The 26,688-nt window shown below is 36.0% G+C and overlaps 2 protein-coding genes across 6 annotated transcripts; both read left to right on the top strand.

Annotated features, from left to right (window-relative positions):
* Positions 1–2,322: 2,322 nt before the first annotated feature.
* LOC104118030 (GPN-loop GTPase QQT2) lies at positions 2,323–7,059 on the top strand. Of its 2 annotated transcripts, none has more exons than XM_009629199.4 (7): positions 2,323–2,448; positions 3,449–3,517; positions 3,635–3,743; positions 3,877–4,103; positions 5,369–5,659; positions 6,296–6,501; positions 6,621–7,059. In XM_009629199.4, exons 2-7 carry the CDS (start codon positions 3,458–3,460, stop codon positions 6,895–6,897), a joined length of 1,170 nt encoding a protein of 389 aa, XP_009627494.1. In that variant the 5' UTR covers positions 2,323–2,448; positions 3,449–3,457; the 3' UTR covers positions 6,898–7,059. The 2 variants fall into 2 exon arrangements, with proteins under 2 accessions (XP_009627494.1, XP_009627495.1); XM_009629200.4 differs by having other exon boundaries at positions 2,325–2,448; positions 3,446–3,517.
* Positions 7,060–8,712: 1,653 nt separating this feature from the next.
* LOC104087265 (general transcription and DNA repair factor IIH helicase/translocase subunit XPB1) lies at positions 8,713–25,752 on the top strand. Of its 4 annotated transcripts, none has more exons than XM_070186708.1 (20): positions 8,713–8,914; positions 9,037–9,080; positions 9,185–9,283; positions 10,380–10,548; positions 10,694–10,866; positions 10,980–11,036; positions 11,223–11,366; positions 17,015–17,095; positions 18,318–18,405; positions 20,137–20,474; positions 21,088–21,163; positions 21,257–21,450; positions 22,530–22,693; positions 22,802–22,874; positions 23,251–23,364; positions 24,567–24,647; positions 24,760–24,819; positions 24,922–25,005; positions 25,112–25,254; positions 25,471–25,752. In XM_070186708.1, exons 1-20 carry the CDS (start codon positions 8,899–8,901, stop codon positions 25,556–25,558), a joined length of 2,286 nt encoding a protein of 761 aa, XP_070042809.1. In that variant the 5' UTR covers positions 8,713–8,898; the 3' UTR covers positions 25,559–25,752. The 4 variants fall into 4 exon arrangements, with proteins under 4 accessions (XP_070042809.1, XP_070042815.1, XP_070042804.1 ...); XM_070186714.1 differs by having other exon boundaries at positions 8,714–8,914; positions 9,185–9,257; XM_070186703.1 differs by having other exon boundaries at positions 8,714–8,914; positions 9,185–9,257; positions 10,644–10,866.
* The last annotated feature ends 936 nt before the right edge of the window (positions 25,753–26,688 follow it).

Below are 26,688 nucleotides of genomic sequence, written 5' to 3'. Positions count from 1 at the left end.
AGTGACAAGCGCGCAAGTGCCTCTGTCGCCCCACCGATAGCCATCGCCAGCGCCCAGCCACAGGCAGATGCTAGCAGCGCCGCGCGCGTAGACAATGCCGCGCGCGCAGACCCTGATGCTAAAGACAAAGTTGTTGCCAACGGACTTGTTTCTGCTTTGTAGAAGACTAAGTCCTTTTCATTGTAAATATAGAGTAGTTTTGCTGCATTCTCTTTAAGTGTGATTTTCCAGCTTTCATAGGTCTAGTCATGTAACTTTGATTTATTTTTTTTAAGCATTATTAAAGGGGACCAAACAATCAAAACTTTCAAGCAAGCAAATAATTCTTTGTACTGGTGTCTCTCCTCCCCGACACCGTCTTGTTTTTCTGTAATAGCTTTCATTAAATGCAATCAAGCTTTCTTTCATTCTCAATTCTCTTTTCTGCTCTCTTTCAATTGCTCATGATATTGGTTTTTCCGTACGACACTGACAATCTAGTCTAGCGTATGGAGGGGACTTCAGTTGGCGGACAACAACCGTACTGATATCGGTTGCTTAGTCTTACGTCGCCCTTCCAAGGAACTTCAGAAAGGCGCCGCGTAACAGTAATGGTGCTCTTGGGTGGCGTTAATGAAGCAAAACGGAAACGAAATTTGAGGAAGTCCCTTTTTGCTTGCTGCGGCGCTCAGGGTTAGGATTTGTGAAAGAATTGGATTTTAAATGGTCATTTGGGGGAATATGAGCCATTGGATGTGGGAGGATGGAAGGCTCAGATTAAAGAAGGGGTGTGGCGGGTCATGTATTTTGGGCTGATGGGTCAAAGGAAGAAAAGACTTTGGTTCTTGCTGGGCTAATCCGAGATGGGCTACTAAAGATTCAAAATTGGGCTGCTAGTTCAGAAAAATAAATCGTTTTTGGTCCAAACTTAATTGTTCCTTCATCAATAGGAATGAAATCCTATAAAATATTAACTAATTCTATTTAACTAACTACTATATTCAATTAAATATACTAATAAAAATATAAATATTTTTGTATTTTCGAACTTCTGTTCTAAAAAATTAAAATTAAAAGTAAAAATAGACTAAAATCCTATGAAAATAAAATAAGTAGAATATTTTTTAAAAATACTAGTTTTAAAAGTTATGCGGGTAAAAAATTACGTGCTTATAGTTGCCCCTCTATTCTTAGAAACACAAGAGTATTTTTGAGCAAAGAATTAAGTAAGCAACGTAATTGATTTCTGACCTGACACTTATGCAAAAGAAAATAAATATGGATTAAAAGATTGTGACCGAACCCTGGTATTTGAGCTGCCTACATATCCTTGGTCAGAAAGGAATCAGGTCACGCGTAGATTATCATAAAGTTTTATCTCTAGATTACCCATCAATAGTTTTTCAATTTTAGTGAACATATTCATATGATAAATATGGAAAATTATTTTTTCATTAATATATTTCTAAATATATTTAATTGAGTGGATATCGGAAACAGAATCTCTACCCATGGTAGGGGTAAGGTTTGCGTACACACTACCCTCCCAGACCCCACTAGTGTGATTATACTGGGTTGTTGTATTTAATTGAGTGGATACAAGATTAATTTTTTGTATATCTGTAAATTTATAGGCTTTCAATATTATTTATTTAGCCTCCTTTCTATCTCTTTATTTTTTTTAAAAATGGGTCAAAATTGTAATCCATGGACGTGTTCTTTGGATCTACGCAAGATAATATATTATTTTTTCATTGATTTCAATTGACCAAACACATAGTATTTAAATAACTTTATTTAACTCCAAAATATGTGTGGAAAAAAGGGACTCATGAATCGAAAAGGACTTAAATTTGGGCCAAGGTTATAATGTGATTCTCATGTGTTATTATCCTTCTTTTATAAATTTATTATATTTTGTAGTTCAAATAAGGAAGGATTTATGACACAAAATCTAGTTTATTTTGAATTTTCAAATATTCGAAAAATAATGAATTGTTCTTTCCTAAATATTAAGAGATTAATTATATGACTATTTTGTCTAGTATGAAAGTAATTTTTCAAAAGGTAAAAAAGACGAACGACATTTCGATAGGCATTCGTGCTTTTAATATAGTATATAGATATAAATATAGATATAGATAGATTAACTAAATATAAATTACTTCCTAAAAAAAGTATATTAAAAAATATTTTAAAAAAAATAATTTTTAAAATAAGCTAATCATAGAGGCTTGGGCGAAGGTGCAACTACTAATTTTTTTTATTTATTTCTCCGACCTAATATTATTGGGCTTAAGCTTATTCTCACCTTTTTCTTTCTAATTTTTTTTCCCGTTTTTTTTGAAGTATAACAAAGTATTTACTTCCCGTCCTCTCTCTAAAGTCATTCTCCCTCCCCTCAAAAAGCAAAACCCTCCATTGCTTCCACTCCGCCAGCCTCCGCCGTGTCTTCCCCTACCAATTTCAGTAAGTTGCTCGAGTTCCACCAATAACTGGTTTTTACATCGTTGATTTTCTGGGAAAAGTAAAAGTACTATTGAAAATTATTTGCTGCCTTGCAAAAATCTAGCTTTGTCCCAAAAACTTCCAGTCTCTGGCTATTGTTAGTTTGTGTTTTTGAATATTTTGTAAAAACTTGCGGACTTTGTTCGCCGAGCTGATGACACTGACATATAAGTTAGGAAAAAAAAAGAAAAAAATGAAGACTTTTGGCTTTTAAGATTCAGTAGTTGTTCAAACGATTTTCCGCTAAATTATTTGCTCTTCAATGAGCTTCAATACTTTTTTAATTTTTTTTTGAGTTTCTTCAATGACTGGGGTGTTAAAAGGTGCTCTATGTTGTCGGGTTATTATCTGAGCTTCTATTCGTGGCTTCTGTTTACTTAAAAAGTATTTTTTACTGTAATCTTTTATTGTTCTGATTATTGTAGCTTGAGCTGCCATTAGAATGGGGTCCATATTCGACATGGCCATTTAGAGATGATTAAAGTTTATATTTTTAGGTTGTCATAATTATTAATAACTCTTTTAAATCCATTTGTGTATATAAATTGAAAAGAGGAGTGCCTCGAATCGTAGCCTAGCGACACTATGTTTTTTTTAGTCGTTTAAAGCTGATGCAGTGCTGTTGAGACAATTTATGTCATGTTCTGCATGGAATTTGAGAAGTTTCCGCACTAGTTCGAAAACAGTATCACTAGCTTGAGCTTTATCAAAAGTCAAAATTCGTTTGGGCTTTTTGCTTAAGCAGAAGAAGAAAGAATTATCCATAGTAGTTTGAAAACAATTAGCCTTCGTCAGCATCCTCATGGAATTTGATGCAGGGCTTCGTGATGTTCCTACATTTATTAATTATCGCCATCTTTGCTAGCTTCCTTTCTGCTCTTACTGTTGATACAATCATAGTTATTTTAAATTGGGGGAATAATCACATTGAGGGTGACCGAAAACCTCATTGATTTAGCAGATATTCTGAATGGAGATTGATTCAAAGGTACCAGAAGAGGATGAGGGTTCGATGCAAGTTGACAGTAAGGTAATATTCCTAATTTGGATTACTTTTACAATTCTTCAGAATGACTACTGTACAACAGAAGAAGCTAAGCCTTGACTAATATTCTCCCTTTTTTCCTCCTCGATTGTTTGGTCATAGGTTCAGGGGAAGGATGACATATCTAACTCGATGAAAAAGCTTAATATCGAGGGATCATCCTCCACTTTCAAGAAAAAGCCGGTCATTATCATAGTGGTTGGGATGGCTGGTAAAGTCCTGTTTATTTGGATTGTGGAGTTGATATATATACTATTGGTTAAACACAAGCATTGCCCAAGTTGTTTGTTTCATTTTGTGTTGAAGGATTGAACTTATAGAACTTGTTTTAATTTGATGACTAGGTAGTGGAAAAACAACATTTCTCCATCGGCTTGTTTGCCACACAATGGCATCCAATATACGGGGTTATGTTTTGAACCTTGATCCTGCCGTCTTGACCCTTCCATTTGGTGCAAATATTGATATTAGAGACACTGTTCGATACAAGGAAGTTATGAAGCAATTCAATCTTGGGCCAAATGGAGGAATTCTCACTTCGCTAAACTTGTTTGCCACGAAGTTTGATGAGGTAAAACTTGATATGATCTGATTTTTTTTATTGAATGCGTGAGAAGAATTTTTCTTTCGTCTTTTTCTTAAACGTACGTGGTCTAGAGAAAGCTTGTTTGTAGTTTCCTTCCTCTTTTATCTTTGTGGTATACCGTCTTCTCTTTGTCTGATCACTTATTGTGGTAGAAGAAATGGATTGGATGAATTTCTCGATATTAGCTAGCATAAATCATAGTGTATTTGCATTTTAGTCAGCTATCGATTATGGGCCTATATGAATTCAACAATAAAATTGCTCAAACACTTGGACAATATTTTGTGTCGTTAATCTGAATTACATAATTTCATTCAATCCACTTATCCTATTCAGATTTTAATCTTCATGTTCTTGTTAGACCTGTTGGATTATGAAGTCCAATTTTAGATCTTATCACATCTCATTATGTTCAATCATATTCCCTTAGGTTCTAGTTTACTCCTAAGAAATTTGAAGCTGGTCAACCTAGACTAATCAGCACTTTATTTGCTCTGGTAATTGGTTCCACCTCTTCCCAGTTTGAAACTTGTGGATACATGTGAGGGCATACTGTTTTGAAGTCCAAAGTGCTGCTGATTAGATTGGCGTGTTTGTGACTAGTTTTATTTTCTGATTGAGGCAAGGAACTGAAAACTCTCCGGGCATATATAAAAGAGGAAGTGAAAACTCTTCGGATTACCTTATCAAGCCTTTTTTTATTTTATTTCCAAGAGTTTCCTTGCAGCATGGTGTTGGTATCTCAGAGTGTTACCCATGTCTCTAAACCTTGATTTTGAGACCCTATTTTTTTCTTAATAATAGGTTTGACGGCCAGATGGTAGAAATCTCTTAAGCTCTGAAATAGAGATGCTTCTCTAAAGTTCGCTGAAACATTTCTCCATAATCTTTCCTTCTTTTAGAACTCTCAAGCGGCATTCATCCATCTAAGCCTACTTGTGTGTTTGTTACTTTGATGTTCTGGGATGACGTCTGTATGTATTGTTTATCAGATTTGATGTCTTAAAGAGCATAAGTTAATATTTTTCTGTTGCAAGAATCAGCAACGTCGTTTTTGAAAATATGTGGTGGATAAGATGTGAAAGCAATAAAATCCATATCTGATGTTTGCTCAATTTTCGCTTATTTGTTCTTTTCACCAAGTCTCTCATCATGTAGCTAGCAGGGATTTGAGGGATGAAAAGCTTTACATGCATTTTGTTTTCTCTAGCTTTGTTTGAGACAACAGCCTCTTCTACTTTTTTTTGCAGGTGATATCAGTCATTGAAAAAAGAGCAGACCAGTTGGACTATGTTCTCGTGGATACTCCTGGACAGATTGAGATATTCACTTGGTCTGCCTCAGGCGCAATTATAACTGAAGCTTTTGCATCCACTTTTCCCACTGTGGTGACGTATGTGGTTGATACACCACGGTCTGAAAGTCCAGCTACTTTTATGAGCAATATGCTGTATGCATGTAGCATCCTCTACAAAACAAGGTTGCCATTGGTATTGGCATTCAACAAGACAGATGTGGCTAATCATCAGTTTGCTTTGGAGGTAGTAGAATAAATCCTGACATTTCTCTAATTTTTTCCTTGAAAAGGGCTAGGAGTTGGGAGAAAGAGAAAGGGTTGGCTGTCTCCTCTATTAGTCCATTTAAGGTTACTGTGGAAATTGTTCCATTTATGCATCTACTATAAACCAATGACGTCGTTCAAGAAAATGTATAGGTGGATCAAAAGCTATTACCGTTTATCTCTAATAATTGTTATATTGAAACTACGAAACAATTGTATTGACAGTTAACACTGTTTCTGTTGTGTGCTGTATCTGCTTGTGACGTAGTTTAAACCAAAGAATCATGTGTAAAGCTTTACTTATGATGGTTGTCGAGCAATTGCGTGTTTGTTTATCTTAGAAGCCATGATCGATCTTTTGAGCTTGTTACATATTCAGTAATGTGGCTATCTCCTGTAAATACTTGCAGCACTTTGCTGCACATTAATGTAGTGTCTTTCACCAAAAAAAAAGTGTGTTTTATTTATGTGTGTGTGTGGGGGGGGGGGGGGGGAGCAGGAGGGGTTGAGTATAAAGTTAAATTCTTACTATTTGGATTCCTCTTACTTTGTGCCTTTACATTCATCAGCTGCTTTTCTGGAATTGTGATTTCTGATGTTACGATTTCAAATGCAGTGGATGAAAGATTTTGAGGTGTTCCATGCGGCACTAGATGCTGACAGTTCTTACACATCAACTCTGACCCGAAGCCTCTCACTTGCACTTGAGGAGTTCTACAAGAATCTCAGATCTGTTGGAGTGTCTGCAGTTTCAGGGGCTGGGATGGAGGAGTTTTTCAAGGCAATTGAAGCCAGTGCTGAGGAGTACATGGAAACTTACAAGTATTAACCAAAACTTAATGTTTATATCTCTTGAATTGTCACTGATAACTTGAAATGCTTATCCGATGCTCAAAAACTATTATGTCCACTTTCTTATTGTTGCAAAATTTTCCTTTTAGGGCTGACTTGGACAAGAGACGGGAGGAGAAGCAACAGTTAGAGGAAAGACGTAGAAGGGAGAATATGGAAAATTTGAGAAAAGATATGGAGAAAACCGGAGGACAAACTGTAGTACTGAGCACTGGTTTGAAGGATGGAGAAGATAAGGGGAAGGCTATGATGGACGCCGAGGATGAAGAGGAAGAAGAAGATGATGACATCCAGATTTTTAGTGAGGATGACGATGGTGACATAGACGAGGACGAAGATGAAGAAGTTGCTGGCTTTCCATTTTAAGATTGTACATGGTGTCTTTTGAGAAACACAACCCTGTATAGGACTGATCAAAGTGCTAAACCCAAAATTGAGGGACACAAAATCGAATTCACTTCCTGTAAATGTGACTTTGCCAGTGGTTGCATTTGATGTTATAATTATGTAGTTTACGAGTTAGGTTTATCTGGATTTGTGGGTTTGCTGATGGAAATCCTTGCTTGATAATGATTCTCAACTGAGTTACCTTTCAATTCTTAACAATTTGCTAGTGTTTTTTATTTGGTCCATATTAGCATCATCAGAAATAGTAAAATATATTCCCCTAAATGTTTCTTCGTTTTACTTGTTAATGAAGGTAGAGAAAATGCAGAAGAAACCTGATGTGAATCAGATTATCTTTTATTTGCTCAACCTGATGTGAATCCAATAGTAAAACACCTGATGTGTTTTACTACTGGAAATGACGTAATTTGAGTCACCATGCAGTCATGCTTGATGGTCAGACGATAATATTTTATTATCGTAGAAAAGTATTTGATGTCTCATACTCTCATTATTTGTTTTTCAACGGGTTTGTTTTTCAATGGGTAGTACCTTTTGTTCCGGATACGACAATATTTTATTATCATAGAAAAGTGTATGATGTCTCATACTCTAATTATTTGTTTTTCAACAGGTAGTACCTTTTGTTTCGGATATAAAAGAAGTGTTGTTATACAAGACTGTTATATAGATGTCTGACTGTACTTGTAAATAATCTAAAATGAGGATTTCAACTTTATTTGGTTTTTGAATTTTGATTGTTAAATCTTTTTTAATATATCAAACACATGCAACTCTTCATTCTTGAAGCAAACACCTAAGATTCCTAACCGATTCGAACTTGTTCCTAGTTGACAGCTTAATATCATCCTCTTAAAGCTATTATTGAAGATTATAAATATTTGCTGAAAGTCAATAAAACAAATTTTATATTATGGAGAGGCAAACTAATATTTAAACCGCTAGCAAATGAAAATTGGAGACATGAATATTTGTTAGTATGAAAAAATACGATCAAGGAAATAAAAATTTCCTTCTGCAAGATTCAAGCAATATAGCTTATGAAAAATTTAATATTTCTATTTTGTAATTTGCAATGTACCAAAGAAAAAAAGGAATACCGAGACAAGATATTCCAAATAAGACATAATATTGTCTACGTATTTAATTTCTCCATTGGCAAATAAGTCATCTAAGTTCTGTATCATCATAGTTATTTTTCGTCTGTATCATCATAATCAATAGTATCGTCTTTAGGTTTGGAGGTTTAACTGTAACTTTTAAATAGATCAGGGGTTAAACTAAAAAAAACTGAAAAGTTTTCTTATTTCCAGTAAATACTACTCCTATATAAGTATTTCATAAGAGAAATCAGACTAAAATCCCGTTTGGATTAGCTGATTGTAAATAGCTGATAAGTTTGAAGTGTTGAAATTGATTTTTTAAATAAGCATTTACATGTTTGGATAGACGTGCTGAATTTGACAATAAACAATTGATCTGTTTGATAGAAAATTGCTGATAAGTTATTCTTTTATTAAAATAACTAAAATATCCTTAAAAACTTTACAAAAAGTTATAAATTTTAAAAGTTTTTTTGTAAAGAAAAAGATAAAAGAATGAATATGAAATGAAAAAGAAAGTTAGAAAATTTATTTTGGGAAAAATATTTTGTGAATTAGAAAATATTATTAAGGATAAACTAATAAAAGTATTCGTAAAATTAAAAACGTTTATAAGCTAAAAAGTCATAAATAGGATTGACCACTCATTAAGCACTTGGCTTTTGGATATTTAACAGACGCCCATGAAAGCCAAAACGTGGTTATAAGCATGTTTAGCCAAACACCCTCAACTATTTTGCTAATTGGCCTCAAAACCGCCATTTCAATGGATTTACTGTAACAAGGAAGGAGAAAAGAGAAACTCTCAAGAGCTCATATTTTGGGATTCAGCAAGCAGATTGAACCCTCTCGCAAAATGGGTCACGGACATGGTATTTTGCATTCAAAGATTTTAACTTTTTTACATCATTAACAAAAAAGAAATCCCCCAAAATTAGTAAAATTGTTTGGAAAACAATTTGATGAAATTATGTATATTATTGAATGAATTCAGGTGATAAAGGTCGACCAGGCAAAAAGATCAAGTTTTCTTCTAAGGTTCTTCAGTTTCCCAGCTAGTTTCATGTCTTATTTGCTGTTTTATTAAATAGATAAAGATTGTATTTTTATTACTGCGTTTCAATTTTTTTGTGATGATGAAGGAGGATTATCGGTCTTCAGCTGCTGCTGATGATCAGTACTACCCAGAAGAAGGCGGTGATGATTTTCAAGATGGTATTACTCTACCTTTATTAATAGAGGTGAATCTAGAATATAAACAAACTTGAACTATATATGTGTAAAGTACATATAAAGAATCATTTTAAAAATATGAGTTTGTGTTATATGCACTTACGGTGCAAAAAAATGTTTATATAATGAGGTCACTTATTAGTTAATTACATATAAATCTCATATAAATCTCTTGTAAAGTAGTAATTGGTAATCTGATAGAAATGGTAACTAACATGGTATTACAGTTTAAATTCACTAATAGTGTAAAAAATCATTACACTGTAGGTGTATATAACTTAAATCCAATAGTTTTATGTATGTTTTAAGAGCTGCACCCAGAGGCGGATCCAGGATTTGATGACGACGGGTGCCATTATTTTTAATACAAACCTACCACTAGCGAAGGAGATTGAATTAGGATGTACATTCTGCCGGTTCAACCCATTTTGAATTAGTTCGGTTCGGTTCAATCCGATCCATTATGAAATAATTCAATCAGTTTACAAGATTTTTAGTACATAAATAAATATGTGATCACCAAAACAACTGTCCAATTCGATCTAATTCTCTCAATACAAATTCTATTTATTATGATTAACAAACATAAATAAAATTTAAGTTAGCAAATACATCTAATCAACCTACATATAGCTAGATAGTATTGCGTTTATTGATGCCATCACTTTTAAAAAAATCAAGAATAATATAACATTAGATGATTAAAAAAATGATTAAAATCACATTCAAATAAAAATTTAAAGATCTAGAATGAGAAAAAGAAAGTAAAGTGACATTTGATCCTAAGTTTGGCATGTGGAAATTTGGCAACTCAACCGTGACACCAATAGTCATTTTGTTACCTTCGGGTGCCACTGAAAACCTATATTATAGTTTCCAGTAAAATACCAATACATAAATAGAATTTTACCCGAGCGTCCGGGTGCCGTACCACCCCAAAGTCCCTACATAGATCCGTCCATGGCTGCACCCATTGCCTTTTAAATGCTGAAGGTGCTTTTGCCATGCTTTATAGTGTTACACTTGGTGATGCTTTAATAGGATAAATTTGTGTCATGTTTCAACTCAATTGATGTGGAAGTTTTGAATGACTTTTATATTTAGGCGAGAGGGAAGGGAAGAAGATGGATTTCACTAAACTGGAACTCAAACCCGATCACGCCAATCGCCCATTGTGGGCTTGTGCTGATGGAAGAATTTTCCTTGAGACCTTCTCTCCATTATATAAACAAGCCTATGATTTTCTCATTGCCATTGCTGAGCCTGTTTGCAGGTACCTTTTGTGTGGTTGATGATATACATTCTACGTTTTTGTTTGTTTGTGGATGTTTGGAGAGGATTAACGGAATTGCTTTTTTATTTTTGTAGGCCGGAGTCGATGCATGAGTACAACTTGACACCTCACTCGTTGTATGCAGCTGTGTCAGTTGGTCTCGAGACTGAAACTATAATAGCTGTTTTGAACAAATTGTCAAAGACCAAGCTTCCCAAGGAGATGATTGATTTCATTCATGCTTCTACTGCTAATTATGGGAAAGTGAAGCTCGTACTTAAGAAGAATCGCTATTTTGTAGAATCTCCATTTCCTGAGGCAAGATAATTAGCTATAGTAACAATGATTTAACTTGAGATATCTTATTGAACTATAAGGTTCACCGTGGATTGCTACTAATTAATTGATTCATTTGATGTGATTATTTGTAGGTGTTGAAAAGATTGCTCAGTGATGAAGCCATAGCAAAGGCTAGAATTTCTTCTGAGGTTTGTGTTCATTGTGATTGAGTTGCTTGTTTGCTGTCTGTAATGGTTATCAAGAATTTGGCTGCATTGTCTTAAGCCTTGTGAGGCAGAATCATGAAAAAAAACCCTAACTTTGTTTTGATGCTTTGTATTTCTGTTACAAGTAGATACTACCAAGTGAATTTTAATTGTCTTTTTCGGTTACAGGGGATGCATGGAAGGGATGGTTTCACTGTAAGCAAATCCGTAAATGAAATTGAAGGCAGACATGATGAGTTGATAAATGAAGCAGATCTGGCAGCGGCAGCTGAAGAAAAAGAAACTCATGCATTTGAAATAGACCCTGCTCAGGTAATAACTAATGCCTTGCGGCAAGGTGGTCTCATTTTACACTCTTTTTAGCTGAGGTGGGGGTTTGTGGTGTCAGATGCTGCATTGAAATAAGTTGCAGCATTTGCATGAAATAACCAAACGTTGAATATTCTAATTCTCATGCAGTTCTCCAAATTCACTTGTTCTTTGAATTCGTTTGGTTTCCAGTTTTCTTATGGACATTCAAATTTCCTATGTCAAATAAGCGTATCCAGATGTAAGCACAGCCGTCGTTACACCTATTAAGGATGTTTATTCGCTTGTCTCTCTTTTGCTGTTCCCTTTACTTAGTATGTGACTGTCTAACTTTTGAGCTACGATTTGCAATAAAGTATGCTTTGTGGGGATTTAGATACTGTTAGATATGAGCTGAGTTGACACCAGTTTTGATACTGTTTTATATTGATTCTCTAGCAGTATGAGTAGGTGGTGGTTTGACTAGTCAATTGGTTAACAGTAAATAGGACCAGAACTAATGCAACAGTTTATTTCACTACTTATTAGAGTTACTTGATGTCACGACCCAAAATCCCACCACAGGCGTCGTGATGGCACCTAGTCTCTAAGACTAGGTAAGCCGATTTCAATTACATTTTTGGAGCCATTTTTTTTTTAATTAAATAAGTAACCAAAACTAACAGCGGAACAAATATGAATGTACAACCTCCCAAGACTAGTAGTACTGAGTCACGAACTCTAACTGAATATATGGAATGATCATGGGGACCGAATATACAATACTGTTTGATTAAAATTAACAGTATAATGAAATGAAAAGACTCCAAGGGACTACGACGACCAAGCAGCTCTACCTTGAATTCTTACGATCCCGCTTTAACTCTTCTCAAGTCCGATGTCTCCAATACCTGGCTCTGCACAAAAATATGCAGAAGTGTAGTATGAGTACACCACGGTCGGTACCCAGTAAGTATCAAGACTAACCTCAATAGAGTAGAGACGAGGTACAGTCAAGACACTCACTAGTCTAATAACCTGTGCTATATAATATACAAAATAATAGAAAACAAATAATAATAAGGGCAGGATAAAATAACCAGTGATATGCACAACAAACAACAAGAATACCATTAATATCACTCAACAATTAATAAATACAATTACACCCAATTAAATCAAGTCCTTCAAATAAATGTCTTTCTCATATAATTCTTCCAGATAACTCTCTTTCAAATACAATTTTCTCAAATAATTCTTTTCAAATATAATTTCCTCAAATAAATATCTTTCAAATACAATTCTTTCATATAATACTTTCTAAGTAAAAATCCTTCCAAATAAATATTTTGAATATAATTCTTTCAATTAAAAAGTCACCATGTGACACCTCATTTCATAATCATAAAAATACGGGTCTCAGCCCTTTTTTATATTTCCACGGCACCTCGTGTCCATAATTATATCATCATATTTTCCCGGCACCTCGTGCCCTCATTTCATATCACAACTGCGCGGACAATTCACGTGCCAATTATCATTATCATTTCATCACAGCACCTCGTGCCCACATTTCATATCACAACTGCACGGACAATTCACGTGCCAAATATCCTCATTATTTACTCACGGCACCTCGTGCCTACATTTCATTTTATAAACCGCCTGGCAATAGCCACATGCTCTCAATTTCAACATAAATCAGATTGTTATCAATTTACCAACAACAAGACAAATTGTACAAGGTATAAAAGTAAACACAAGAAAATCACAACATCACATGAAAATTATCAACACCACAACCCCACATCATCACATATCGTCCCTGACAATAGCCACCCTTATCGCTCCTATTGCCACCCTTATCACTCCTATAGCCACCCTTATCGCTCCTATAGCCACCCTTATCACTTCGCCCGGACAATATTCCAACAAACACAACAGTGAAATGCCACCCTTATAACCACATAATATCAACGGTGAAATGCCACCCTTATCTCCCCAAAATAACAACTCACACAACACAACAATTTACACGGGAAATTATCACAGCAACATAACAAAATCAATTCATATCACAATTTGCCCAATGACCACAACCAAATTCCAAAGCTACAACCAAGTTAATTAATTTCACAACAAATAGCCAAAAGCTCCACACAATGTGTACAACACTCAAAAACAATCAATAGAGATAGAAATTACTCAACATAAAGCAAAGTCTTCATTAAATTCAAATTTTCAATAATTATATAAACACCTCTTCTTAAGCTCATTTAATTAATTATTTGCAGAGGAAAAATCCATAATGAAATTAAATTTCAATAATTATCAAACCAACAAATTCACGGAATTACATAAATGATCAAGTAACAATCACATCAAATTGTCATATAACAACAGATTCAACAACAACAAGGATTTAGGCACGACAATTAGATGATTAAATATATACCAACAATTACCCAATTTACCACACAATATGCTCAGGACTTTAACTCAATAAAATTTACACATATAAGCCGAGTATGTACTCGTCACCTCGCGTACACGGCTTTTCACATTTCACAAATGGCACATAAGACTCGATGCCTAAGGGGTAATTCCCCCACTCGAGGTTAAGTAAGACACTTACCTTTTTGAAGTTAGGCCGATATTCCAAAATAGCCTTCTTGCTTGAATTGACCTCCGGACAGCACAAATCTATCCAAATTAATTGTATAACTTCATTAAAATTCATCGGAAATAATTCCGGATAATAATACGTCGACTTAAAATTTTATTCTAAAAAGTCAACAAAAGTCAACGCAGGACCCGCCTCTCGGAACCCGACATAATTTTCATGAAATCCGAACACCCATTCCGATACGAGTTCAACCATACCAATTTTATCGAATTCCAATAACAAATCGACCTCCAAATCTTAAATTTAAAACAAGAGGGTTTTCTAAATTTTTCAACCCAATTCACTAATTTAGTGATAAAAACAACAATAGATTTATGTAATTTAACCAAAATCAAGTTAGTAATTCTTACCCCAATGTTTTCCTTGAAAAACTCTCGAAACATCGCCTCACCCGAGCTTCCTTGGTCCAAAAATGGAAGAATGACACGAATTTGGACTTTATTCTGCTGCCAAGGGGTTTGTTCTTCACGTTCGCGACACTCCCCTCGCGTTCGCGATGAACAAATTCTTCAAAAGTCATTTTCAAACTCTTCTCAGATAGCCTTTAGTATAATGGTCATAACTTTTTGTACAAAACTCCAAATGATGAATGGTTTGACTTTCTGAAAACTAGACTCCAAGGGCTATAACTTTCATTTGTTGCTCATCTCCCAATTCCTTATATATATTTTTTTGATAAGGTAAAATGTATTAATCAAAAGGGAGAGAACTCCCGTATACACGAAGTATACCAAAGACGTAGAGAATTTACATCAGAACATGATTCTCTACAAAAAACGCCCAATCTTCTATACAAGTAGGGGCTAAATGAGTGCACCAAAAAGCGATCAAAGATAAAAGACTATTCTTAAGATGTGAAAAAGGAGACTCAATCTCCTCAAAAGCTCTCCTATTTCTCTCCCCCCATACTACTCACATGAGAGCTAACGGGGCGAACTTCCACGCCTTCTGCTTTCTTCTTCTACGAAAACCGCCCCAGCTATGTAACATTTCCTTTACAGAGCTTGGCATCACCCATTGAACACCAAAAAGATTCAGGATTGACCTCCACAAAGCAGAGGACACAGGGCAATGCAACATAAGGTGATCAACTTCTTCCCCTGAGCTTTTGCACATGTAGCACCAACTAACAAGTGTAATTCCCCTCTTTCGGAGATTTTCAGCAGTCAAGATCACTCCCCTTGCCGCTAGCCATGCAAAAAAACACACCTTCGTGGGCGCCCTAGGAATCCAGATCGAGGAGTATGGAAAAGTGGTCTCCTCTCTCACCAACATACTCTGGTAAAAGGACTTTACGGTGAACAAGCCATCGCCACGCAAGCCCAATTCCTTATATATTACGAGATATAAGCTTCCAAAGTCAGCCCTGTGCAACATAGATTTCCAAACTCTTCCCGGACAGCCTATAGTGTATCCACCATAACTTTCTGTACACAACTCCAAATGACAAATGGTTTACCTTTTTGAAAACTAGACACAAAGGGCTACAACTTTCATTTTTGGATCATCTCCAAATTCCTTATAGATTGCGAGATATGAGCCTCTAAAGTCAGACGACGAACATCAAAATTTCCTTCTTCGCGAACGCGAGAACCTCTTTGCGAACGCGAAGAACAAAGTACTAACAGCAAAATTCTTCTTCGCGAACGCGAGAGGCTCCTCGCGAACACGAAGAACAATACCAGAACCAGCAACCAACATCATCAAAACACCCAAACTTGGTCCGGAACCACCCCGAATCAAACCCGAGGCCCCCGGGAACCCGTCCAATCGTACCAACCAGTCCCAATACATAACACGAACCTGCTCGAGGCCTCAAATCATATCAAACAACATCAAAGCCACGAATCATACCCCAATTCAAGCCTAATGAACTTTGAAATTTTAAATTTTATATCTTGTGCCGAAACACATCAAATCAATCTGGAATGACTTCAAATTTTGCACACAAGTCATAATTGACATAACGAAACTATTCCAATTTCCAGAATCGGATTTCGGCCCCGATATCAAAAGTCACCCCCGGTCAAACTTCCCAAAAATTCATCGTTCGCCATTTCAAGTCAAATTCCTCTACGGACCTCCAAATAATTTTCCGGACACGCTCCTAAGTCCATAATCACCGTACGGAGCTATTGACATCATCAAAATTCCATTCCGGAGTTGTCTTCACACAGTTTCGACTACGGTAAAAATCCTAAGACTTAAGCTTCTGTTTTGGGGACCAAGTGTTCCAAATCACTCCAAATCATCCGGTAACTGAATTCAACCACGCACGCAAGTCAATACACATAATAAGAAGCTGCTCAGGGCCTTATGCCGCCAGGCGGGGCTTAAATTCTTAAAACGACAAGTCGGGTCGTTACACTTGAAGACCTTCTAATAGAGATATGTCTTATCTGTGCTCATTTCAGTGTTGTCAAAGGCGCGCTTAAAGCGCGCTTAAGCCCTAAAGCGAGGCTCAAAACATGTTGACCGCTTCGCCTTGCTTTGCGGGCGCTTCAGTGTCGCATCAAGGCTCTAAGGCATACTTTTCTTGCCCATGAGTGTAATCCTGAAAATGTGATATTTCACTTTATCGTTATTTTTTCTTCAACTTTTTTTGTCCATATATTTGTTATTCATGCTTATAATTATTGGTCTTGGACTACATATACATATTTTTACTTTTTCCTCCAGTTGCGCCTTTTTTCATTAAAGCCCACGCTTTATTTGCCCTTTGCGCTTAAAGCCCCAACGGGCCTTAGAGCTTTTTTGCGCTTTTCGCCTTTGATAACACTGGCTCATTTTTGCATTGTGTTTTCCACTTAGAAATTTGTGCTTCAGTATCATCCAAATATCTTCTTAGATGGCTGCAATTGCCCAATGGATTTGCTGTATCTCATTGTGTGGAGACTTTTCTTCCTGGTGTAGGGAACATGTTTGTGCGTGAACACACTTCAACTTTGCTTAGACATTGACAGTTTACCAATTTGTATATGGACAGGTGGAAAATGTGAAGCAGCGGTGTCTGCCAAATGCTTTGAATTATCCCATGATGGAGGAGTATGACTTCAGGAATGATACAGTGAGTTGCTTCTTCCTTTTCTTTTTTGGCATCAGTGTGGAGCAGTGCACAGCGAGTAATGTAGCTGAGGCAGAATCTTTTACAATAACAACAACAATAACCCAGTGAAATCCCACTAGTGGGGTCTGGGGAGAGTAGTGTGGACGCAGACCTTACCCCTACCCCGAGGGGTAGAGAGGCAGAATCTTTCCTACTGTAAAAATTGGAATCAGAGTTGCATATGAGTAGTTTTGGCTGAAGGAACCACTTTGTTTTGTTATATGTGTAACGCCATGAGATCACATTGTTCTATTTTTACCGCCTTTGTACATTTATAGGAGTACTAATATGCCTAGAAGATTAAAACAATAACTAGAATATCAACAGAAACTTCTGTTTTCAACTAGACGCTTGCCAGATGAACTTGCATTGATGGGGGGATCGTAGTTGCTAAAGGAACCTGGTATTTTGGTTAAAATTGAACCTAATGGGAGGGGCCCTCCAGAGGGGTCCACCTTCAGCATTCAATAGGTATATACTGTCGACATGGTCTGTTTGACACAACTTTCTAGTGTTATTCAACTTTCAAGAATTTAAATTCATTGCACCCAAGGGTGTGATGTAGTAGTCCATGAAGTTGGTGCAAACTTTGGAGATCTGGCTTCAAATCCAAGCAGAGACAAAAAAAATTAGTGATCTCTTCTCATCTTCTAAGACTTGGTTTTGATAGTTATCTGGTACATGTGCTGGTGGGAGGTAGCGAGTACCCGGTGGACTAGTTGAGGTGCGCACAAGTTGGCCCGAAAACCACCGTTATATAAAAAGAAAAAAAGAATTTTACTTATTACACCGTTCACACTTTAACTTTGATGTGATGTTTCTCTCTTTTCAACCACAATTTAATATTCCAGTCCATTATCATTAATATATTTTATAAGTCAAATTAACATCTTAAATTTCGTGGCTGGTCAAACACCATTACATAAAATTTAATGGAGGGAAGTACTTGACAACTAGGCTTTTTGGGTTTTTAGGTGAGTATTAGATGAAATGAATAAGTTGCTTGAGGTAGTAACTAAAATGGTGTGTGACTAGTATTGCAACATGTGATTCGAGAGCCATTTTCGTGATCCGTAGAGGCCAATCAAACTTTTGGTCTTGAGTATGAGAAGATTGAGTAATAAATTATCTTGCATCATGCAATGGCTAAGTAACTCCGCTTAATGGCCACTGTAAATTGCAGGTTAATCCTGATCTTGACATGGAGTTGAAGCCTCAGGCACAGCCACGGCCGTATCAAGAGAAGAGTCTTAGTAAGATGTTTGGAAATGGTAAGGATGTAGAGACCAAATTTTACCTAGCAAAGGACTTACTTTTTATGCTTGGTGCTTCCTTCTTGTTTTGTTGTCTATATGAATGTCGGGTGTCATAGTCAATGGATTTTGTTTGCTAAAACTTGTTATGTGCTCTTCTGTTCCCTTATTTTTCTTAGTATTAACTTAACGTAGTGATTATGCTTGTGTGCATTACTTTTTGGGTTTCGTCCTTTTCGATAATAAATTACTTTTGTTGATTGCCCAAAGATTCGTGTTGGCATGATGTATTTTGAGATTATAATATAATTGTCAGATTTGCTTTCTAAATAAATGGGACAAGACAAAGCATGCACATTTCTCTCTGATTGTCTTTATCAGCTCAATCTGCTTGTAGTAGACACTAGACAAATAGTTTTCTATGTTTAACAGCAGATTGACGGAGAATTTTCAATGATAGTTACATTCTTTTATGTTGCAGAAGTAGTAGATATAAACATTTCTCTCAAAGCATATAGGACGCCGGGAATATATTAATGCAAAGTTGTTGCATAAACCGCATTTACGTACCGCTTCAAGATGTCAAAAGTAAAAAATATGCGGATCAGGGTAAATAGAAGCAATGGTGAACTGGTCAAAATAAGACAAATATTATTTTAGCTGTTTCTTGATGGTAAAATTGGTTATTGCATAAAACAACCAAAACGGTGCAAAGTTTATTTTTTACTTCAACAATGCTAACCTCAAGTAGAAAACATTTTGATGTGAGGAGTGACTCTTCATTAAAGCCATTGATTTGGCGTTTTGGGTGGATTCTTGTTTCAATCTGATTCGTAACCAATATTCTAATGTGGAGTTAAATGTTTTTCTGAAATCCAGCCAGCCACCATTTGAGTTGGTCTGCCCAGGAATTCCTTGTTTTTCTACTGCACATTATAGGCTAGTGAAAACCAATTTGTTGTACATCAAGTTCAGTGATATCTACTGTGCTTGAAAATCAACTCAAGCACAGGCACACACGGAAATATAGTGAGTGGGGTAATTTAGGAGTGAAGATGTAGTTGTTAAAAAGGTAAATAAAGGATTCTGGGGGATGATTGATTATTGTCACAGTATATTGGAGTCTTAACCTTCACACAGTGAGAAACACAGTCATGCCACAGTTATGATAAAAGAATTCTCAATAGAACAAAGTGTTGGTTGGTGCATTGGTTAAATGGCAGGTGGAGTGTTGGCCATAGTGTTTACCTTATCCAAAAAAAAAAAAGAGAAAAAAAAAGAATGCTCAATAGAAAGATACAAAGATGTGAGAAAGCTGCATCTTTTCGCTTGCAAAGATGATATCTGGTTTCGTACGAGTGTGTGCTTTGTTATAACAGGGGGAATTAAGGTCAGTTTCATTTATTTAGCCTACTACTGTTAGTTTTACTGTTGAACTTCATTTTAACAAAAAGTTATAAAACAGAAGGGAAAACATTGTGTAAATATTCTTAGCATTGGGTCTATTGCCCTTGTCGATTTCTTGGTATTTTTGTTTGGCATGTGTTTCCTGAAGGTTGGGATGGCTGGGTAATTATAGGTAATGACTAATGAAAGTTGGACATCTTTCTTAATATTGATCTTTTCAATGGACCCATATCTAAATTTCTTTGGTGAGAGGGATTTTAAGATGTTTATAGTTTTTGGGTGTTCCAAGAATTACATGTAATCCAATTGCCTCATCGATTAAATTTATGTTAAATGCTTCAGGAAGAGCAAGATCTGGTATTATTGTGCTACCTTGTGGTGCCGGAAAGTCTTTAGTAGGTGTCTCTGCAGCAAGCAGAATAAAAAAGAGCTGCCTTTGTTTAGCAACAAATGCTGTGTCTGTGGATCAATGGGCTTTCCAGTTTAAGTTGTGGTCTACTATCCGAGAAGAGCATATATGTCGTTTCACTTCTGACAGCAAAGAGCGATTCCGTGGAAATGCTGGCGTGGTGGTGACAACGTATAACATGGTTGCTTTTGGTGGGAAACGTTCTGAAGAATCTGAGAAGATCATTGAAGAAATAAGAAATAGAGAATGGGGTTTGCTCCTCATGGACGAGGTAAATGCTTTTTCTTGCAATATTTCAAATTTTGCCTTACAAATAGGCATACAATATAGAGAAAATACTATCTTTTTTCAGGTCGATGCAAAACAATCATTTATTTTGAAAGCTATCCTTAATGTACAAATATGTGTGTGGGGTGTGTGTGTGTGTGTGGGGGGGGGGGGGTATATTTACAGAAGAAATTAGCTATTTACTATTTGTTGGTTTAGTTTCCCATTTCCGTCAACTCTTGTACTCAGTTGTTACCAATAAATAATGGACAATTTAACTTTACATCTTCTTGATGACTTTGAATGAAACATGTTACTTCATAAAAATAGTAATAAATAATGGTCAATTGGAATTAATAGTAATTGCTGATTATTCTAATATGATATATCTGCATTTATTTGAATGTTTAAGATATTATTTTCACTCTATGTTAGTGCTATGTTCAACACAAGAAAATAGTTTTTTTTTTTTTTAAATTTATTTTCTGGTTCAGTACAAGTATCTTGTGGGAAATGCATGTCACAAAATTTTCCTTTAACTGTGGATAGATATTAAAGGTAAAGTTTGAATTTATATTGGCATAAATATAGTGGTCTTTTTCCTGGTATTTATGTAGGTGCACGTGGTTCCTGCACATATGTTTCGAAAGGTCATTAGTATCACGAAATCACACTGCAAACTTGGGCTTACTGGTACGTATTTCAAAAAGAGAGTTCTTGCAAATTGCTATGGTAATTTTCTTTGGTATTTCACAAAATCTAATGGACTATTTGGCTTATTAACAGCTACGCTTGTCAGAGAAGACGAGAGAATTACAGATTTGAACTTTCTTATTGGTCCCAAGTTGTATGAAGCCAATTGGTTGGATTTAGTGAAAGGAGGATTTATTGCAAATGTGCAATGTGCTGAGGTGTGGTGTCCAATGACTAAGGAGTTCTTTGCTGAATATCTGAAAAAAGAAAATTCAAAGAAGCGACAAGTATGTTCTCTTTTGTAACTGGTCCATGCTTAATGCTTAAAATAGTATTTGATGAATTTACATAATGACTTATTCATTTATTTCATTGAGGAACACAGTTTGGACCTTAGAACATAAGTAGATTTTGGCATTTGTTTTTGTGATAAGTCTGTTAAAATGGATAACAACTTGTGGGACAGTGTAATGAGAGATCTTACTGCTGTGAAAACATCATAGTTTCACTATTTACGTGATTGTATGCAAGTCTGTGAAATATGAAGGGTTAGTCCTGACAGAATGACCTTGTTCTCTCAAAGATTCTGTGAACAAAAACAATGAACTGACCTCGAGTGGAACGAGCCTAGAAGATGAATGAGTACTAAAATTTTCTTGTTCTATCCTCTCCTGACTTCTTGTATTGCCCATATTCTTAAAATCCAAATTTTGCAGTCTCTATTTCTGTTTCTCCTAGTAAGTGGGAATTATATGTGAGATTTCTGTGTTGTACTCCACAGAGATGAGTCTCCTGTACTTCCATATAAGTTGGAGTTACATGAGAGATTGAATGTCTCGTCTGCAGGGACAAGTGTCAGAAGTAATAGATTCGAACCAGTTAACTGCCACAATTACTCACCAGCATTTTCGTGTTCATTTTTTTTCCCTGCCCTTTTCCCATTTGGTAAAGCCCACACTCAAAACCCCCTGCCCAGGAGGCAACTATGGTCCTTTTCCAGTTTGCTTCCTTGGTGACTTTAACTACCAACCTCTTGATTTGAAATTCGAGTGGTCTTGTAACTTGAGCTACCTCACTTGTCTTTCCGTGTTCACTTCTTAAAGCATTTATCATCAGAACTCCAGCAAAAGGGACTGAGATGGTCCTTGGCCTTTGGAATGGGACTTGCTATTTCCAGCTTTTAATATGTCCCATACGTGGATATTGTGATATGATGGCTTTATCATTCATAATTTCTCTTTTGTAAAATCATGTTTGTTTGACTTCTGTAAGACAATTTTTCAGTAATATTCTTGAGTTCATCTCCCTTCCTTTTGGCATATTGTTACTATTCTTCTTTAACTCTTATAACCATGTGATGTTCCAGGCACTTTATGTGATGAACCCAAACAAGTTCAGGGCTTGCGAGTTTCTTATCCGTTTTCATGAGCAGCAGCGTGGGGACAAGATAATTGTATTTGCGGACAATCTTTTTGCACTTACCGAGTATGCGATGAAGCTTCGCAAACCTATGATCTATGGTGCTACCAGGTTTACACAAGATGTCATATCAAAGATTTATTGTTTCGCTATTTTAGATTCCTTTTTGTTGTTTCGTCATCTAAGATGTCTTAATGGGCAATTTATCTTGTTATGCAGCCATGTTGAAAGAACAAAAATTCTTGAGGCATTTAAAACAAGCAAGGAAGTTAACACCGTATTCCTATCCAAGGTATTATATTCAAGCAGATTTTTATGTCACCAGTTGTGCCGGAGTGTCAAAATTATTTGTGACTACTTGATTTGATGATAATGGCTTGATTATGGACTTGGGGACCAAATATTGCTCGCAGTCTTTCTTACATATGCGTGTGTGTGCATATATATGTTATATGCAGACGTTTGCATCTGTACTTGTGCGGAGTCATGAATCTCAAATTTGTAATGCCATATATCATTTGCATTTTGCTTGTTTTCAGTTAAAACATAGTCTTTTGCTACCTATTTATAAGTGTTACATTCGAAGTTATTCTTAACTTTCTCACAATAATTGTTACATTCCAAGTTTTTCTTTTGGGTAATGATGTGATTTCTGCTTTTATTTACAGGTCGGTGATAACTCCATTGATATTCCTGAGGCAAATGTTATAATACAAATTTCGTCACATGCTGGTTCAAGACGACAAGAAGCTCAACGTCTAGGGCGTATTCTTAGGGCCAAGGTTTGTCTGTTTTCTCGTTCAGAATTGCCTCCCTTGATTCTTATTTCAAATGCTAAAGTTATGATACCTGATAAAATCTCTCTAGTGAGTGATGCTCCAGGTAAATCCTTTGTACAAATAACAAGGTTATCATTGTGTTCACTATGTATTTGACCAAAAGATGGTAGTCGTCTTCATGGTTTTCAGAGGGTTTTTTGTAAGCAATGTTGACATTTAAAGAAGCGAACAAATAAACAAATCACAGTAACGACATCATATTATTTATTATCACCTTACTTTTTACGAGGGGAGAAGGTGGTTTCAATTCTGTTCCTGTATCCTTCTTTAACAAAAGAGGCTTAAAAATTTGGAAACGCACGCATCCAGGTCGAGATCAAATCCCCAACCTCTATTAGGCAAATGCGGTGCTTGACCAGTGGGCACTTTATATTATCGGTACCAACTTTCTTTGCATATTATTTACATGTATGCATAGTAAAAAATCGCTTCACTTAACTTGTATCCGTCCCCGGTCTTCTTCATCCTTTATCTGTGGCTATTAATAGTGTTGGACAAAGCGTGAACCTTCTGGTGATACTAGCTCCTTTCAGGTGGAAGTTCCTCCTGATATGCTGAGCATTATGGAATCTGTACTTGGCTCACAGACTATTCTATAAGCATCTCTATGCAAGAGGATAAACAAAAAAGCTACTTCCACGGTCTTAAACATAAAAAGTTCAAATAACTTATTTAGTGGATGTCCAAATGAACTTGTGGTTGAAAATGCCTGCATCTCTGGAAAGAAGCATTTAGTAAGTTGGAATTTCTTAATATTGCTAACTTTATCACACCTACTGGTTTTAAGCATCTCAATCAAGTATCTTTTAGGTGGTCTTATCTTTTGTGGAAGTTTATTCGGCATAAACTTGCCAGTGAGAGTCAAAAGGGAATTGTAAATTTGAAGTTAAGCTTGCTTACTCTAGGGAAATGCATGTGTGTAATCAATATCTGACCTCTGGTAATATCAAGATCTGATATCTAGATGGGCTGCAACCTTTTCTACACAACATGTGAACTATTGATAGCCCTAGTCTAAATTATCACTATGAATATTGAATCCCCTTGGTTTCTTTGAGTGTTTACTTTTTTTCTTTTTTGAAAATTCTGCCTCCGCGACTGATGTTTCCAATCAACCAGTCTTTAATTCATTGTTGGGTTGACAGGGGCGCCATCAAGATAGGGTGGCAGGAGGTAAAGAGGAGTATAATGCGTTCTTTTACTCCCTTGTGTCAACAGATACCCAGGTGCAGAATCTTTTCCTGTTTGCTAGTTTCTGTTTGTGTATGATATCTTATGCTCTTATTTGGTAATGACAATTTTAGTAGAGTATGACCTTATTAGCATGTTCAAATGCAGGAAATGTACTACTCAACCAAAAGGCAGCAGTTCTTGATTGATCAAGGTTATAGCTTTAAGGTACTGGCTTTTGGCAAAGCCACTGATAGCATACATGTTCCACCTTTTCATCTGGATACAACGATCGTTCATAGTTGCTGTTCTGACCTGTTCTTGTATTAGGTGATCACAAGCTTGCCGCCTCCTGATTCTGGGCCTGAGTTAAGCTATCACCGTCTTGATGACCAGCTTCAACTTCTTGGAAAGGTTCTTGTACTTTCTTTTTTTCTGTACATCAAGTAAAGAGTTTTTTCTTTCCGTAATATATTTTAAGATGTTGCCCAACTTATGTGCTCTTTACCTTCACCTATAGGTACTGAATGCCGGTGATGATGCAGTCGGTTTGGAGCAGCTAGACGAAGATGCAGATGATATAGCTCTTCAAAAAGCTCGTCGCTACGTGGGTTCTATGAGTGCCATGTCAGGAGCTAAAGGGATGGTTTATATGGAGTACAAGTATGGTTATTATTCAAACTTTGCAGCTTCTTGCTCATTTAATATACCAAATAACCCTCTCCGAGTTTTTCACTTGAATGGATGCTTTAGTTATATGTTTTTTCTATATTGGTTTGTGAGAGTTGGAGATTTGCTACAAATGCAGATTATGAAATGCAAATTTCAGTATAGAAAGTGAAATTCTTTTGACACTAACTACCTGTATGTCCAATGCAGTACGGGAAAGAAGCAGGGAGGCCTTATTAAAAGCAAGCCTAAAGATCCAGCCAAGAGACATCAATTATTCAAAAAACGCTTTGGTTGATTCATCCATGAGGTTTTTGGATATACTTTTCTCCATTTAATTGTTATCCATTTGTGTACCAGTTCACCAAGTAACCAGGCAACTGCTTGTTTAGTACTTGGAAAGAAGGGTAGGTACATGAGACATGGATATGAATGTAGCAAACATAAAAATATTTATAAAATGAAATTCAAAAACCACTTCTTATTTGGTTATTTTGTAGATTCTGTTTTCGATAGATTCTGTTTTCAATTTTAAAGCGAATAGATCGCTCATCAATTTCACTTTAATCTCAAACTTGTAGGGGGTGGTCAAATGAGTCCTTTATTTCCATTCTGCTTTATCTGGTCAAACTTGTAGGAGCCTTGGTGTAATTGGTAAAGTTGTTGCCATGTGACTAGGAGGGTCACGGGTTCGAGGTTGTTTTTCGAGCCGTGGAAACAACCTCTTGCAGAAATGCAAGGTAAGGTTGCGTACAATAGACCCTTGTGGTCCGGCCCTTCCCTGGACCCCGCGCATAGCACGAGCTTAGTGCACTAAGCTGCCTTTCTTTTTAATTTTTTTTTTATCCGGTCATTATTATCGAGCATTTCTTCTGCAGTTTTTTTGGAAGTAGCCATGCCAATGGATATTTTGGCCAATATACAATTGTAGGAGCATAATTTACATGCTAGAGCATAATTTTGGCCAATATACAATAGTTCTAGGATTCAACTTGCCTCGCTAGTGCTTCACCAATTTTGAGGGTATCGTCTATGAAACACAATTTATTGAATTTTTTGTTTCGTACTGATATGTATGTATGTGTATACACACATACATCACGATATGGTTCCTAAAAATGTGAAAAAACAAATTTGGAATACTAAAATTTATAGCAGGAAGTCATGATCTAGGAAAGAAAAATAAAACACAACCCTATGGCTAATTTTCTTCTTTCAGCCTCAGCTTTAAAGTTAATGTCGAGGTGCAAATACCAATGAAATACGAAGGCTTGCCTATCTTACCTGTATGTTGATATTTTCCGTATTAATCTGCGCTACAAGTCCTGTTTTACTGTGAAGAAAAAAGTACAGCAAAATGCATTAATTTTAATTGCATCATTTATTTTTATTTTTTTGCTAGGACAACATATTGGAGCAATTGTAAAG

Source organism: Nicotiana tomentosiformis, chromosome 1, assembly GCF_000390325.3.
Source record: "Nicotiana tomentosiformis chromosome 1, ASM39032v3, whole genome shotgun sequence".
Lineage (NCBI taxonomy): Eukaryota > Viridiplantae > Streptophyta > Magnoliopsida > Solanales > Solanaceae > Nicotiana > Nicotiana tomentosiformis.
Note: the sequence above shows the minus strand (reverse complement) of the source record. Positions and strands in the feature narration are given on the sequence as shown.

Coding starts and splice junctions, on each gene's coding strand:
- LOC104118030 (XM_009629199.4), top strand. CDS start 3,458: ATGGAGATTGATTCAAAGGTACCAGAAGAGGATGAGGGTTCGATGCAA. Junction 3,518..3,634: donor CGATGCAAGTTGACAGTAAG/GTAATATTCCTA, acceptor GTTTGGTCATAG/GTTCAGGGGAAGGATGACAT. Junction 6,502..6,620: donor GAGTACATGGAAACTTACAA/GTATTAACCAAA, acceptor TTTTCCTTTTAG/GGCTGACTTGGACAAGAGAC.
- LOC104087265 (XM_070186703.1), top strand. Junction 10,867..10,979: donor TAGAATCTCCATTTCCTGAG/GCAAGATAATTA, acceptor GATTATTTGTAG/GTGTTGAAAAGATTGCTCAG. Junction 24,820..24,921: donor ATCAAGGTTATAGCTTTAAG/GTACTGGCTTTT, acceptor TTCTTGTATTAG/GTGATCACAAGCTTGCCGCC.